The 16,933-nt window shown below is 43.4% G+C and overlaps 1 protein-coding gene across 4 annotated transcripts in view; it reads left to right on the top strand.

Annotated features, from left to right (window-relative positions):
* Positions 1 to 16,933, top strand: part of LOC141265120 (ATP-binding cassette sub-family B member 5-like) — a 1,140,380-nt gene that overhangs the window by 940,365 nt on the left and 183,082 nt on the right. For 3 of the 4 annotated variants that reach the window (XM_073677789.1, XM_073677793.1, XM_073677790.1), the window contains 3 exons: positions 8,936 to 9,046; positions 9,162 to 9,287; positions 9,381 to 9,584. In XM_073677789.1, the coding sequence (XP_073533890.1) occupies positions 8,936 to 9,046; positions 9,162 to 9,287; positions 9,381 to 9,584 (441 nt within the window). Of the gene's footprint in view, positions 1 to 8,935; positions 9,047 to 9,156; positions 9,288 to 9,380; positions 9,585 to 16,933 lie in introns of those variants that run through there. The other variant, XM_073677794.1, reaches the window with a different exon arrangement.

Here is a 16,933-nt window from a genome sequence, read left to right as displayed (position 1 = left end):
GCGGAGCCTCCAGGCTTCTTAGGCCAAGGGACCTGAAATCCCTCGCGGCTTGGTTCTCTGCTGCTGTGCTTATAACCCTGACAGCCTCGGACCCCAATGTCCGGTAGATTGGCTCTCTGCCAGGACCGGTTCTCGTCACCTCTGTCCCTGGCTTGCAGTTTCTCCTCTGCCTCACGGACTCCTCAGCTGCTGCTGACCTGTCCCTTCCTCTGAGAACCCTTCTGGTCACTTCAGAAGTGGGTTCTGGTCTCCCTAACCCTGCCCCAGTTCCAGCTTTTATAGGGGCAGCCAGCTCCCCCTACTGGCCAGGGACCGGAGGTGCTGCATGCTAATGATACCTAACCAGGGAACCTCCCTCCTGCTCTCAGACACAGCCTTTAATATTTGTGGCATCCAGGCCTGGGGTGACACATTTCCACAATACAGTAATGTGAATAAAACTAAAAAAATCTGGCTGTATTCTGTGAACAAGAAAATGGAGCTGTAAAATGGTGTACACTGACACACTGCTACAATCTATAAATGGAGAACAATATTTTCCACGCTCACTACAAATGGCTGGATTTGAACCGCAGTTATATGTGATACGTCTGACGGAGAACCACGGTTTTAAATAGCAGGCCTGCAATTTACTAATATTATTCTAAACAGAGACCTAGTGTGAATAAACTGACCGACACACTGCAACGAAATGAAAATGGAAGAAATGGCTGATTTTGGAACACTCTTATAGGTGATATGTCTGACAGAGAACCACGGTTTTAAATAGCAGGCCTGTAATTTACTAATACTATTCTTCACAGACACCTAGTGTGAATAGCTTGACTGACACACTGCAACAGAATGGAAAAGGAGGCCAATATTTTCCACGTTCAGTTCAAATTTCTGGATTTTTATCACTGAAATATGGAACAGATCTGGCTTTATTCTGCAGTGAGAACAAGCTAATGGAGCAGAAAAATTGTGTACTCTGGATTTCTTTTTAAGCAAATAACCAGGATTAAGATAAAAACAAATCTGCCCTGGCCCCTGTTATCTGGGGCTATGTCTACAAATATATGTAATTATTACAGCAGCAGACAGGACGTTCAATGGACCCTCTTGTGCTGTATCATACACTGCAGTCTGCCACATACACTTCCTGCCTGCCTAGCACTGATTATATGCAGCTGGATTAGTCCTCAGAAGGACTGTTAGTTCAGATGGATATATATATATATATATATATATATATATTTATATATAGATATGTTGTGGAATACCTATACTAACTATAACCAAGCAAATCTCTCACTGACACAGCGGCACCTCTCCCTACTCTGCCTGATTCTGGGGTAGACTGACGGGCATGGCGGCGCCAGGTCTTCTATAGACCTGTTGATGCCGCGCGGCCAGCCAATCACTGTAATGCCCACAACCAACATGGCTACATCATTACAGTGCATAGCAGGCAATCACTGCATGTTCATTGGCTCTCTAAAGAGCGCCAAACATGCCAGGAGGGAACCCGAGTTCCCACCCGAGCAACCCGTAAATACTCGCTAAGCTTGTAGAGAACAGTGATGCTCGGGCAAGTACCAAGCAGTGGCGAGCACTTTCGCTCATCACTAATTGAGACCCAATCAGGATACCCTACATTTCCAAAAATTACTGGCAGACACCAGCAAAGTGGCATCAATTTTACTACAGCAGAAAATGCAGAATTAGGAACGACACATCTTCCCCTAAAGCCAACTGTTAGGTGTTGTTCTGGTGCTGGATTCGAAATGGGTCCAGGACCTTCTGTGGTCTCCCATTTCAGTCCAGCCAGGGCTGATGCTGCTCAGAATCGCCATCAGCCCCAACGCCTAGCTGGTCCGTGAGCACTGTTTGTCTCCCAGGTAGTTGTGCCTAGCAATGTTAAGTCTGGGTTGCAGAGGGAGACAGGACTTGCGGAATCTAAGTCCAGGATTTGCCGCACTGAGCATGTCTGTGACCTGGCGGATCATGATTGGTGGGTTGGCACCCACCTGACCCGGTGACCTGGCACCGCCTGATTGGTCACGGGTGTCGTCACCAATGGTGCGACAGTGGGGCAAGGCTTAATCTTTAAAAGGCCCGCCCACAAACATGGCGGCGCGCTCAGATCATTTGAGCTAGTTGTTTGTGGTGTGCACGCCTACTCTGGGCTCCTCGAAGAGCCATAGCTTTAGCTAGGCAGGTAGAAAAAGTAGGCAGGTAGCTTCGCCTCGCTGACTGGCTCCAACCAGGGGGTTCGCCTTACACCCCGAGCCGCCTGTGAGCTAAATAGAGCGGGTTTGCTCTGTCCGGTAGCACGCCGGCTGAGTGCTCGAATACCCGGCGGGAATCTCACCCGCATGCTAGCGCCGTCTCCTATAGCGTAGCGCCTGTACCGAAGACAGGCCTACTGCTCATAGTCCGGTCACACGTCTCCCTGCGGTTCTTGGAGATTGTGTGAACTGCTTTAGCGCCAATCCCCATAGCGTAGCGCCTGTATCAAAGACAGGGCTACTGCTGTTCCCACGGTCGCACGTCTCCCTGCGGTTCTTGGAGACTGTGCGAACCGTCTTACCCTTCCATGTGCGTTAACACGAAGGGCTAAGATAATTGTTAGGTGCGTCGCCGGTCGCTCTCTCCTCCGTGCAGTAAACGGAGATAGAGCGTACCGCTATACCCTGTCCGGTGTGAAGTTAACACGGAAGGGTTTATCATTTAGTTGTCGTTTGCCTTTCCACCCAGAAAGTGTTCGGCAGCAGTCCTCTAGGCTACATCACGGACCCCGGGGTCGGTTGCGTTCCTATTTAATAAAGTGTTTGCAACCGTCCCCCTAAAACCAACCCAGTAGAAGGAGACTCAATCAGAAGTGTTAGCATTTCCCTAAATTAGGGCCTAACACCACCAAAGTGGCATGCATTTCACCAGAGTAGAAGTAGTTTAATGAAGACAGAAACCTCTTCCACTACAGCCAAACCCAATAGATTGAGACCCAATCAGGATTCCCCACATTTCCAAAAATTAGTGGTAGACACCAGTAAACTGTCTTATCTGAAATTCTTTTACTGGTGAGATATCGCAGTATGGATAGCGAATTGCACAGATCCAGCCAAGCATTATTGCCTTATACTGCATGCTGCTGGTGATGCCCAAAAAAATGTAAAATCTATTCTATTCCATATCGATAACGCTGTCAGAAGCATTTACAATTAGAATAGGTGCAGCTGCTAGGTGGTATCATCACCAGCTACACAGGAGTGTTCATTCTGGTCGCATAAATGTCTTCCACAGTCCGTAACTTTGTTTTTTTATTTCTTTGGCCTTATATGCAAGTCATTACCCTGGAAAGAATGTTTTTTAACATTATTTCCATTTTAGCTATTTTATTGTATGTTTTTTTTTTCCGTCAGTCCACAAAAGTGGCATAATACTCTGACAACAGTGTTCACAGATATGCTATTTGTCAGCGGCCAACTGAGAATAGGTTTGAACCCTCGACTGCAATACTTTAAATGGAGTGTAATATTTGACACGCTCACAATAATTGCTGGATTATTAGGGTAGTCATATGGAATAACGTATGATGGCCACGGTTTCAGGCAGTTGCCTAATAGTATGATATTTGTCAGCGACCAAGTGTCAATTGGTTCAACAAAACACATGTGGCTGACTTTAAAAGGAGTGGAATATTTGGCATGCTCAAAAAAAATTCTGCATTATTATGGCAGTCATATGGATCACGTATGTCTGATCATTTAAAAAAGTTCCTCTGCTTCCACAATACAGTAATGTGAATAAAACAAAAAAAAATCTGGCTGTATTCTGTGAACAAGAAAATGGAGCTGTAAAATGGTGTACAATGACACACTGCTACAATCTATAAATGGAGGACAATATTTTCCACGTTCACTACAAATGGCTGGATTTGAACCGCAGTTATATGTGATACGTCTGACATAGAACCACGGTTTTAAATAGCAGGCCTGCAATTTACTAATATTATTCTAAACAGAGACCTAGTGTGAATAAACTGACCGACACACTGCAACGAAATGAAAATGGAAGAAATGGCTGATTTTGGAACACTCTTATAGGTGATATGTCTGACAGAGAACCACGGCTTTAAATAGCAGGCCTGTAATTTATTAATACTATTCTTCACAGACACCTAGTGTGAATAGCTTGACTGACACACTGCAACAGAATGGAAAAGGAGGCCAATATTTTCCACGTTCAGTTCAAATTTCTGGATTTTTATCACTGAAATATGGAACAGATCTGGCTTTCTTCTGCAGTGAGAACAAGCTAATAGAGCAGAAAAATTGTGTTCTCTGGATTGCTTTTTAAGCAAATAACCAGGTTTAAGATGAAAAACAAATCTACCCTGGTCCCTGTTGTCTGGGGCTATGTCTACAAATATATGTAATTATTACAGCAGCAGACAGGACGTTCAATGGACCCTCTTGTGCTGTATCATACACTGCAGTCTGCCACATACACTTCCTGCCAGCCTAGCACTGATTATATGCAGCTGGATTAGTTCTCAGAAGGACTGTTAGTTCAGATGGATATATATATATATATATATATATATATGTTGAGGAATACCTATACTAACTATAAACAAGCAAATCTCTCCCTGACACAGCGGCACCTCTCCCTACTCTGCCTGATTCTGGGGTAGACGCGGCACCAGGTCTTCTATAGACCTGATGATGCTGTGCGGCCAATCACTGTAATGCCCACAACCAACATGGCTACGTCATTACAGTGCATGTCAGGCAATCGCTGCATGTTCATTGGCTCTCTAAAGAGCGCCAAACATGCTGGGAGGGGACCCGAGATCCCACCCGAGCAACCCGTAAATACTCGCTGAGCTTGTAGAGAACAGTGATGCTTGGGCAAGTACCGAGCAGTGGCGAGCACTTTCGCTCATCACTAATTGAGACCCAATCAGGATACCCTACATTTCCAAAAATTACTGGCAGACACCAGCAAAGTGGCATCAACTTTACTACAGCAGAAAATGTAGAATTAGGAACGACACATCTTCCCCTAAAGCCAACCCAGTAGAAGGAGACTCAATCAGAAGTGTTAGCATTTCCCTAAATTAGGGCCTAACACCACCAAAGTGGCATGCATTTCACCAGAGTAGAAGTAGTTTAATGAAGACAGAAACCTCTTCCACTACAGCCAAACCCAATAGATGGAGACCCAATCAGGATTCCCCACATTTCCAAAAATTAGTGGCAGACACCAACAAAGTGGCATTAATTTCACTACAGTGGAAATTGTAGAATTAGGAACCAAAACCTCTTCCACTACAGCCCACCCAGCAGATGAGAGACTCAATCAGGAGTGCACCATCCTCTCCAGTCATTCACCACATGTCATACTTGTGCTCTGTTGTGTAAGTGCACGAGCTGGTCTAAAAATGTGTGAAAAGACGCACAGAAATTGTTTCTGCCACTTCCACTACTGCTACTGCTAATATTTTGGCATTGATGAATTGACGTGCCGGAGGTTGAAAGTGTAGAGCTGAGATGAACTTTGTGTGCCTCACTGCTGGCTTGGGGAAAACTTATGTTAAGGTTGTGTAAAAGCATGTTTCAATGCTGCAGCATTCGTGGCTCCCTTTCCAGGGCAAAAAGGATCTGGTAAAATTTACTCTTATAACGTGGATCTAACAGAGTGGCAAACCAGTTGTCAGCACTATTTTCAATCATAACTCTACGGGGATCATGTTGCAGATAGTGCAGCAAGAACTCACTCATATGTCGGCCTCTTTCCTGAGGTTCAAGCCATGCTGTGTTGGTGGCTGGGTAATTCTGATGCTTGTTTCCTCCATCCCCACCCTCCAAACATGAACAAAGACTGGGTGATTATCTTTTTCATGTTCTGACTGTTGCTCGCCCATCACCTCTTCCTCTTCTATTTGTTCCTCACCTTCACTAACACCTTCACTAATAGTTTTTCTGGTATCGCCAACCCCCTCCTCTCCCCTCCGATCACAGTGAACCACCCTCCCTTGGCGCACTGAGATGTCCCCTAGTGTATGACGCTAGTAACAGAGGAAAATATTTTTTTTATTGTGGATGATACCTGTATAACATAGGAGATATGCTACGAACAATTTCAAACTGAGATGTACCGTACTGTATCACATTAGTAACAGAAGAAAGTATTTTTTTTAGTGTGGCTAAGGCCTGTATAACATACGAGATATCCTCCAAACTAATTCAAACTGAGATATCCCCAGCTGTATAACGTTAGGAATCAAAGAAAGTATTTTTTGACTGTGGATGAGGCCTGTATAACATAGAATATACAGTACAGAGCAAAAGTTTGGACACACCTTCTCATTTAAAGATTTTTCCGTATTTTCATGACTATGAAAATTGTACATTCACACTGAAGGCATCAAAACTATGAATTAACACATGTGGAATTATATACTTAACAAAAAAGTGTGAAACAACTGAAAATATGTCTTATAGTCTTGGTTCTTCAAAGTAGCCACCTTTTGCTTTGATGACTGCTTTACACACTTTTGCCATTCTCTTGATGAGCTTCAAGAGGTAGTCACCAGAAATGGTCTTCCAACAATCTTGAAGGAGTTCCCAGAAATGCTTAGCACTTGTTGGCCCTTTTGCCTTCACTCTGCGGTCCAGCTCACCCCAAACCGTCTCAATTGGGTTCAGGTCTGGTGACTGTGGAGGCCAGGTCATCTGGCGCAGCACCGCATCAATCTCCTTCTTGGTCAAATAGCCCTTACACAGCCTGGAGGTGTGTTTGGGGTCATTGTCCTGTTGAAAGATAAATGATGGTCCAACTAAACGCAAACCGGATGGAATAGCATGCCGCTGCAAGATGCTGTGGTAGCCATGCTGGTTCAGTATGCCTTCAATTTTGAATAAATCCCCAACAGTGTCACCAGCAAAGCACCCCCACACCATCACACCTCCTCCTCCATGCTTCACGATGGGAACCAGGCATGTAGAGTCCATCTGTTCACCTTTTCCGCATCGCACAAAGACATGGTGGTTGGAACCAAAGATCTCAAATTTGGACTCATCAGACGAAAGCACAGATTTCCACTGGTCTAATGTCCATTCCTTGTGTTCTTTAGCCCAAACAAGTCTATTCTGCTTGTTGCCTGTCCTTAGCAGTGGTTTCCTAGCAGCTATTTTACCATGAAGGCCTGCTGCACAAAGTCTCCTCTTAACAGTTGTTGTAGAGATGTGTCTGCTGCTAGAACTCTGTGTGGCATTGACCTGGTCTCTAATCTGAGCTGCTGTTAACCTGCGATTTCTGAGGCTGGTGACTCGGATAAACTTATCCTCAGAAGCAGAGGTGACTCTTGGTCTTCCTTTCCTGGGGCTGTCCTCATGTGAGCCAGTTTCTTTGTAGCGCTTGATGGTTTTTGCAACTGCACTTGGGGACACTTTCAAAGTTTTCCCAATTTTTCGCACTAACTGACCTTCATTTCTTAAAGTATTGATGGCCACTCGTTTTTCTTTACTTAGCTGCTTTTTTCTTGCCATAATACAAATTCTAACAGTCTATTCAGTATGACTATCAGCTGTGTGTCCACCAGACTACTGCACAACACAACTGATGGTCCCAACCCCATTTATAAGGCAAGAAATCCCACTTATTAAACCTGACAGGGCACACCCGTGAAGTGAAAACTATTTCTGGTAACTACCTCTTGAAGCTCATCAAGAGAATGCCCCAAGAGTGTGCAAAGCAGTCATCAAAGCAAAAGGTGGCTACTTTGAAGAACCTAGACTATAAGACATATTTTCAGTTGTTTCAAACTTTTTTGTTAAGTATATAATTCCACATGTGTTAATTCATAGTTTTGATGCCTTCAGTGTGAATGTACAATTTTCATAGTCATGAAAATACAGAAAAATCTTTAAATGAGAAGGTGTGTCCAAACGTTTGGTCTGTACTGTATGCTCCAAGATATTTCAAACTCAGATCTAGCATGCTGTATCACGTTAGTCACATTAAAAATTAGATTTATTTACTCTGCATAAGCTCTGCATACAGCTGAATTTCACCGCCACTAAAACAGAATGTGGCTTTTAGCAAAGTGTATCATGTTTGTGACACCAAAAAATCTGTTGTGGACTCTGATTAGCAACAGAAAAAATATTTTTTTTTACTCTGAAAACAGTTGAATTTCACCGCCACTAAAAGCACTAGGTGGCTTATATCAGAGTGTAACACGTCTGCGACACAAACAAATCTTTGGTGGACTGTGGCTAGCAACAGCAAAAAAATATTTGTTTTACTTTGCATAAAGCTGAAGTTCATTTACCAAAAAAATGACATACTGGGCTAACACACTCTGGGGAGATCTCAAGCATGCAGTTCATGTTAGACAGCCCAGGAATTTACAGGAACTGGAGGCTTTTTGCCAAGAAGAATTTGCAGTTAACTATCTAAGTAAATGCTGAACCTCATCCACAACTACCACAAAAGACTTCAAGCTGTCATTGATGTTAAAGGGGGTAATACACAGTATTAAGAACAAGGGTATGTGAACTTTTGATCAGGGTCATTTGGATGTTTTTGTTTGTCATTAAGATTTAAAAAGAGAAAACACAGTAGTTTGACAGTAAATGGCTTCACCCAACCAATAACCATGACTGGAGAAAAAGTTTTTCGTTATCATTCAAATTCTCTGAAACAAGGCCAAGAAAGCAAAAATTCTGCTGGGGTACGTAAACTTTTGAGCACACTGTATATCTAAATTTTCATTTACGTAGCATTCACTTTATGCAACCCTGGAAAACTTTGACAGTAGTTTAGGAGGTGATTCATGACTTTTCATACTTCACCAAATACTTTGGTGTGGACAATAACTTTTTTTTTACAATTATAAATTATTCTAATTTGTGTCTGTATATTTTCTTTACTACAACCACAGGCATCTGCAATTAACTGTTTTTCAACCGAGGGGTATAAGCCTGATAATATCAAAGGAAATGTTGAATTTAAAAATGTGCGGTTTTGTTATCCTTCAAGACCAAAAGTTCAGGTAAATCCCATTCAATTCTTTTACTAGGTGCTCTTTTACTCCATTATGTTCTTGTGTTTTGTGTGACCTTGTATTTGTGAAAATACACAATAGACTATTTTCTGTTCAAGTGAAGGTTTTAAAAGGATTTAATCTTGAAGTTAAACCTGGGCAGACGGTGGCATTGGTCGGGCAAAGTGGATGCGGTAAAAGCACCACGGTGCAGCTCCTACAGAGAATGTATGATCCACAAGATGGAATGGTAAATACACTTTTGTACTTTTCTTCAGATATTTGATATTTTTTTTTTGTTTAGGCTTGAGTTATTTCGGTGTTATATATATATTTTTTTCAGATAATGGTTGATGGTCAAGATATAAGATCCTTGAATGTTAGACACTACCGAGAAATGATTGGTGTGGTCAGCCAAGAGCCCGTCCTGTTTGCAACAACCATTAAGAACAATATTAAATATGGCAGAATAGATGTGACAGATGAAGAAATAGAGAGAGCAGCTAAGGAAGCCAATGCCTATGACTTCATTACGGCACTGCCCGATGTAAGTATGTGCAGTTTGTGAGTAACTGCTCATAAATTTCTGTTAGAAGGGACCATTTTCAAATATTTAATGACAAAAAGTCAAGATCGCCAGCTTCCAACTTCTAACATGTGTCCTTTACATTTCAGAAAATGTTTTTTCTATTTTCCATTTTAAATGGTTTTCTCTTAAAATAAGTTATAGTTCAAATTTTTACAGCAATTTAAATATTTCACAAACTAAAATGAAATCAGTCCCCTGAGACCGGCAATAAAATGACAAGAAATAATATGTCGAACCCGAGGGGTTCCTCTGTTGGAGACATCTGTTATTAACAAGGGTGACCCTACTCAGCAATTATCATCCATCCACAGGCTAGATGATAACTTGCTGATTGCAGGCAGTCTAAGCATTGGGTACTCCATCAATCCCTATACTGGGTTTCTGACCAATCCAATGTTAATAGGACAACCTATATATAGTTAGGAGCATTAGCCAAAAAATTATTTAAAACATATAAATTCTTTATTTATACATCATATAAATTGAACACACAATAAATAATATTTTGTAAAATGAGAATATCAGACTTAGGTTCAAACCATAAAGGTAAACCCCAAATATAGCTTCAAACAGGCAAATTACATTTTTATATAAAAATAATCAAAAATCCTTGGGGTTTTGTTCAAAATATGACTAGATACAAAATATTTTAGTGGAAAATATTCCTACTTTATACTATTTAAACCAAAGGATGATAATTACACAATTAACTAAAGTTGGTAACAAAATCATATAGTATAAACAAAGGTGGTAAATTTGTGCAGCGTAAAAATCAGATAGTAGTACTATAATTAAATAAATTCTATAGGATCCATGATTTGCATATCAAATGATCACTTAATATACAAATCATACATAGTGGAATAAGTAATAGGTAAATGAATAGTATAACCTTTTTGGTGGCCACAGAACCCCTGACGCGTGTTTCACGTTCCACTTCCTTCGAGGGGAATGTATGATTAGTGATCCTTTGATCTGCTTATATGCTTGTTCTGGGCATTTTGATGTACTTATGTGATTTTTGCAAATCATGGATCCTATAGAATATTATTTAATTATAGTATTACTATCTGATTTTTAGGCTACACAAATTTACCATCTTTGTTCATACTATATGATTTTCTTACAAACTTTGGTTAATTGTGTAAACACCATCCTTTGGTTTAAATAGTATAAAGTAGGAATATTTTCCACTAAAATATTTTGTATCTAATCATATTTTGGAAAAAAACCCAAGGATTTTTGATTAATTATATATAAAAATGTTATTTGATGTTTGAATCTATATTTGGGTTTAACCTGTATGGTTTGAGCCTAAGTCGAACATTTTCCTTTAACAAAAATTTTTTATTGTGTGTTAAATTTAATATTTTGTATAAATAAAGAATTTATACATATATGATATATTTAAATACATTTTTGGCTAATGTTCCAACTAATGAAGAGCGAGTACTAAAATGCTCGGGTACTTGTTGCTCGGGTCGAGCAAATTGGTAGGCTCGAGTGCTCGGTCTGAGTAACGAGCCCAATGTAAGTCTATGGGAAACGCGAGCATTTTTCAGGCGGCTCCCCTCAACGGTCAGCAGAGGGTCTAAAAATTTCCCAAATCCATGGGTACAGTGCTCAATTAGCATGAGAACAGCATGGGGAAGGCCTGTGGAAGCATTTCTGACTCCCAGATCACTGCTGTCAACAATGTTGTCAGAAGTATTACGCCACTTTTACGGACTCACAAAAAAACATACAAAAAGAAACCAAAATGGATTTTCCTGGGAAATATGTTAAGTAGTGATAAGCGAGCATGCTCGCTACTGCTCGGTGTTTGGCCGAGCATCTCACTGATCGGCATGCTCAGCGCTCGCCAAGTATTTCCGGGGTTGCTCGGCGGGAGCTCGGGTCCCCTCCCGGCATGTTTGGCGCTCTTTAGAGAGCCAGTGAACATGCAGGGATTGTCTGCCACTCATTGTAATGCCGCAACCATGTTGGTTGGGGCATTACAGTGATTGGCTGGCCGCACAGCATCATCAGGTCTATATCAGACCTGGCGCCGCCGTGCTTGTCACAGTCACTCCAGAATCAAACAGTGTAGGGGAGAGGTGCTGCTGAGCTAGGGAGAGATTTGCTTGTTTCTAGTTAGTGTAGTTATACCAAACTATATTAGAGACACATATCCATCTCAACAAACAGTCCTTCTGAGGACTAATCCAACTACAGAGATACAGGAAGTCAGTGTATATAGGCAGACAGGGAGGGTATATAGCAGACTGCAGTACACATAGCACAAGAGGCTCCATTCTATTTTTGTCTGCTGCTGCTGTTAGATATTTCAAGAAATAGGCCCAGGTCTCAGGGGCCAGGAATAATTTTTTTTTGGATCTTAATTCTCATTATTTGCTTAAAAATACAATCCAGAGAACACCTTTTTTCTGTGCCATTTGCTTGTTGGCACTGCAGAATACAACCAGGTCCTTTCCACAGTACAGCGCTAAAAATCCAACTATTTAAAACTGTGGATTGTCCGTTACACTGATCACATATAATTGCTCTGAAAATACTGCCATTTCTGGCCTCCATTAAACATTTGTTTCATTGTGTCGGTGAAGCTATTGACACCAGTTTGCTGTTCAAAATAGTTACCTACAGGCCAACTATTTAAAACTATGTTTTCTCCGTCACACGGATAAAAATTATACGTTTTTAGAAAATACTGCAATTTCTGGCCTCCATTAAAAATTTGTTTCATTGTGTCGGTGAAGCTATTGACACCAGTTTGCTGTTCAAAATAGTTACCTATTAGATCACATATAAGTTCTCTCCAAATTCAGCCATTTGTAGAGAGAGTGGAAGATATTGTCCTCTATTAAAAATTGGCAAGGCACGTGGCAAGGGGAACTGGACATGATGGTGATGGTGCATGCAGAGGCCGAGGCCGTGGGCAAACTGAAACTGTGCCACAACAAACATCCAAAACTTATCGCTCGACCTTCCTGTCCCAATTAATAGGGGACCGCAGAACACCACTATTGAACACAGAGCAGTGTGAAAAGTTGGATGGCAGATAATGGTTCCAGTCACTTAGCCACCACCTCCACCCTGTCTTCCACACGATGAAGTCTCAGTAGCCGTGAGTCTGGACCACATATTCCTCACCCTGAACCTCCTTCCTCCCACCATGCCGAGTGCCAAGAGACAACTGATCCCACACTTGGACACTCAGAAGAGCTGTTCACTTTTCCATTTATAGATTCGGGCCTCTTGCCCGTTCCACTTGAAGCGGGGCAAGAGGAGATCGCATGTAGTGATGCTCAAATATTTGAGCAGCCGCGGTCACACAAGGTGACGGCGTGAAAGTGTCACAAGAGGTGGACGATGATGAGACACTATTGCCAGAAAGTCAGGAGGGGGACCAGGGTGCGGAAGTGGACGATGAGGTGGTGGATGATATAGTAACTAACCCAACCTGGCAGGAGGACATGCAGAGCGAGAAGAGCAGCACACAGGGGGAGGGAGGCAGAGCACCCCAAAAGGAAGGAAGAAGCAGTATGGTGGCCGGAGACATAAGGCAGGCAACCATTCCCCATAACACCAACACGAAGGAAGTTGCCAGTACAACTGTTAGGTCTTCCCGAGTCTGTTTTTTTTTAAAGACTCTGCTGATAACGCCAAAAAGGCCATTTGCACAGCCTGCCAGGCCAGCATCAGTAGGGGTGGCAAAATGACCAGCCTGACCACCCCCAGTATGATCAGGCACATGGCAGCAAAACACCCGACTTTGTGGGCCAAACGCCATGGTCCAGTGTCTGTGGGTGGCACCACTGCTTTTTCCGCTGTTGTGCATGCAAGCCAATCCCCTGTCCATGGTGCATGCGAAGATGCCTCCTGCCCTGCACCTGTCGTTGAACACTCTTAACTATCAGCAACAGGAAGCATGTCCACGTCCTTGTCCCAGCGCAGCGTTCAGTTGTCCATACCCCAGTCCTTGGAACGCAAGCGCAAATACACAGCCAATGCCCCACAGGCCACACTACTAACTTCCCACATTTCGCATCTGCTTGCGCTTTAAATGTTGCATTTAAAGCTCGTGGCGTGGCAACCTGATGGCGGCGACCGTCCCTCGGTACTCGGTTCCCAGCTGCCACTATTTCTCCCGGTGTGCCGTCCCTGCATTACTCAAGCACGTGTCCCAAAACATTAGCCGTGCCCTCAACAACGCAGTTACCGGGAAAGTTTACCTAACCACGGACACGTGGACAAGTGCTTGTGGGCAGGAATGGTACATCTCACTGAAGGCACACTGGGTTAACATAGTGGAAGCCGGTACCCAGTCGAACCTTTGGAAGGAACACATTTTCCTGATGCCAAGGATTGCGGGATATAGGTCAATCAGGTTTGCCCCCATATTATACAGCTTCTGCACCACATCCTCCTCAGCCTCCTCCTCCTCTTCAGCCTCCATCTCCGAAATGACCACATCAGTAACAAGCTGAAAGCTCTGCAGCACTGCCTCGGCCATGCGGCAACAGAATGTGCTGAAGCTAATATGCTTAGGTGACAAACTGCACAATGCTGAAGAGTTTTGTACAGCTCTGAAAGAGCAGGCAGATCTGTGGCTCACACCGCTGAACCTACAACCAGGCATGGTCGTGTGTGAAGATGGCTGGAACCTGGTGGCAGCTCTGAGGTGAGACAAGTTCACACAATTAACCTCGTGGTTCAGCAGTTTCGCAAATCCTATCCGGAGCTGCCGGATGTGCTTATTAAAGTACTAAGCTTGTGTGCCCATTTCAGAAAGTCACCTACAGCTTCCGCCGCCCTTGCCTTGTTTCAGCAGCATTTGCAGCTTCCAGCTCACAGACTGGTGTGTGATGTCCCCACGCATTGGAACTCTGCATTGCAGATGTTGGGAAGGATTTGTGAGCAGAAGAGGGCAGTTGTTGAGTACCAGCATCAACAAAGCCGTGGGTACTCAGTTCAGACTCCACATATAAGACCTCAGGAGTGGACATGGATGTCAGACATATGTACCATCCTCCAAAACTTTGAGGACTCCACCAAGATGGTGAGCAGCTATGACGCCATAATTAGCGTCACCATCCCACTTCTCTGATTGTGAGCAGAGAGCGTTTCAGAAGACAAAGAGGATGCATTGCAGGCGGAGCACAATGAGATGGAGCAAGGAACCATACAGGGTGATTACAAACAGCCCAGCCACATCTCATCCCAACGTGTAGTGGGTGACAATGAGGAAGAGGAGGAGGAGGAGGAAGAAAAGGAGCTAATTTCATGCGCTATAGACGGTTCTACCTGCACAATTGTCATACCCTCTGTTCAGCGTGGATGGCCTGAGGACAGAGAGGAGAAAGAGGAGGAGACAATTGTCACTCATTCTCTTGGGGTGGACACCCAAGTCTTGCCTGTTAGCAGCCTGGCACGCATGGCTGAGTTTGTTATGCTGCCTTTCCCATGACCCTCACATTCTCAAAGTTTTGGGTGACAGTCATTACTGGTTGGTGACACTTCTAGACCCACCCTACAAGGAGAACTTTATATCTCTTATTCCTGAGGCAGACAGGTCTACAAAAATGGGGCAGTACCAGAAGGCCCTTGTTGCAGAACTATTAAAAAAATTCCCATCTGAAAACACTGGCGGCAAAGGTCATAGTTCGTTGGACAACCAATGACTACAGGCGAGGGAGACACAACTCCAATCCAGCAGAGGCAGGGGAACACTGTCAAAGCTCTGGGAGAATTTTCTCAGTCTCTCCCATCGCACAGGCCCTGAGGAGTGGGGTACTCTCACAAGGAATTCAAAGTTTGGGAAGATGCTGAGGGAGTACCTTGCCGACCGTACCAACATCCTCCGTGATTCCTCTGTGCCTTATAATTATTGGGTATCCAAGCTGGATACGTGGAATGAACTGGCTCTCTACGATTTGAAGGTCCTGGCCTGCCCTGCCGATAGTGTTTTATCAGAGCGGGTTTTTAGTGCCGCTGGTGGAATTATAACTGATAAGCGCATCCACCTGTCAACTGAAAATGCTGATAGGCTGACTCTTATAAAAATGAACAAGGGCTGGATTGGGCCAGACTTCTCAACACCACCGAATGATAGCAGCGTAACATAAACTCAAATCCAGTGTCTTTTTTTGGGAGGTGTATGCCCATGCACCTTTTCACACCCACACATGGGTATACGCTTTCTGATTTTGGCTATTTTCTCTTGTCCTCCTCCTTCTCCTCATCCTCCACCACCATATCACCAGAGTGACCGTGGTCTGTGATACAACACCCACATAATTTTTTTAAGGGGTCTTCATGATGCCCATAAAAAAAAAAATTATACGGTATGTTCATGTATACCCACCAGGGGTAAACTTTTGTCAGCCCATACACTTAGTACATGGGCATTACAAGTATAGGAGACCCGCTCTTTTCTAATGTTAACATTTTATTATGAGGCCCTCCTCCACGTCTCTTCCAAGGGGCATTGGAGTGCATCCCATTTTTTGTCAGCCCTTGCATTCATTGCATAAGCCAACACTATGGGAGACCCACTTTCTAATAATGGGAACATTTTTTCATGAGACCCTCTACGTCTCTTCCACAGGGCATTGGAGTGCCTCCCAATTTTTGGCAGCTTTTGCATTCACTGAATAGGAAAAACACTATGGGAGACCCACTTCCTAATAATGGGAACATTGTTTTTAGGAGGCTCTCTGACCTCTATTTCTCTTGCAAGGGGCAGTGGAGTTCCTCCAAATATTTGGCAGCCGTTGCTTCACTGCATAGGCAAATAGTATGAGAGACCGTCTCCTTTCTAATGGGAATTTGTCGTTACTGTGGCCCTGCTCTGTGTGTTTAAATTGTTTGTGGGGTTTTTCCTAAATTTTGTCAGCCGTTGGATTCACTGCATACACTATAACTGTGTAGCACACCCGCTCCTTTGTAATGGAAACATTTCATTACTGTGGCCCAGCTCTATGTGTCTTTAAATTGTTAGTGGGGTTCTTCCCAAATTTTCGCAGCCCTTGCAGTCACAGCATGGCATTACCACTATAGGAGATCCGCTCCTTTATAATGGGAACATTTTTTTTTACTGAGACCCTCCTCTATGTCTCTTTAAAGGGGTATTGGGTTGCATCTGAATTTTTGGCAGCCCTTGCAGTCACTGCATATGCAATAACAGTAGAGGAGACCCACTTGTTAATAATGGGAACAACAAAGCAGAGCCGGCTAATGGGTCTCTAACAGTATTGAGGGCTGACTGCTGGCCCTTTAGGAATAGTAAGGGCCGCGTAATGGCCCTA

Source organism: Phyllobates terribilis, unplaced genomic scaffold (genome assembly GCF_046119375.1).
Source record: "Phyllobates terribilis strain yellow unplaced genomic scaffold, ASM4611937v1 Scaffold_4__5_contigs__length_816908805, whole genome shotgun sequence".
In the NCBI taxonomy this organism is placed as follows: Eukaryota; Metazoa; Chordata; class Amphibia; order Anura; family Dendrobatidae; genus Phyllobates; species Phyllobates terribilis.
This window is presented reverse-complemented; position numbering and strand designations above follow the sequence as displayed.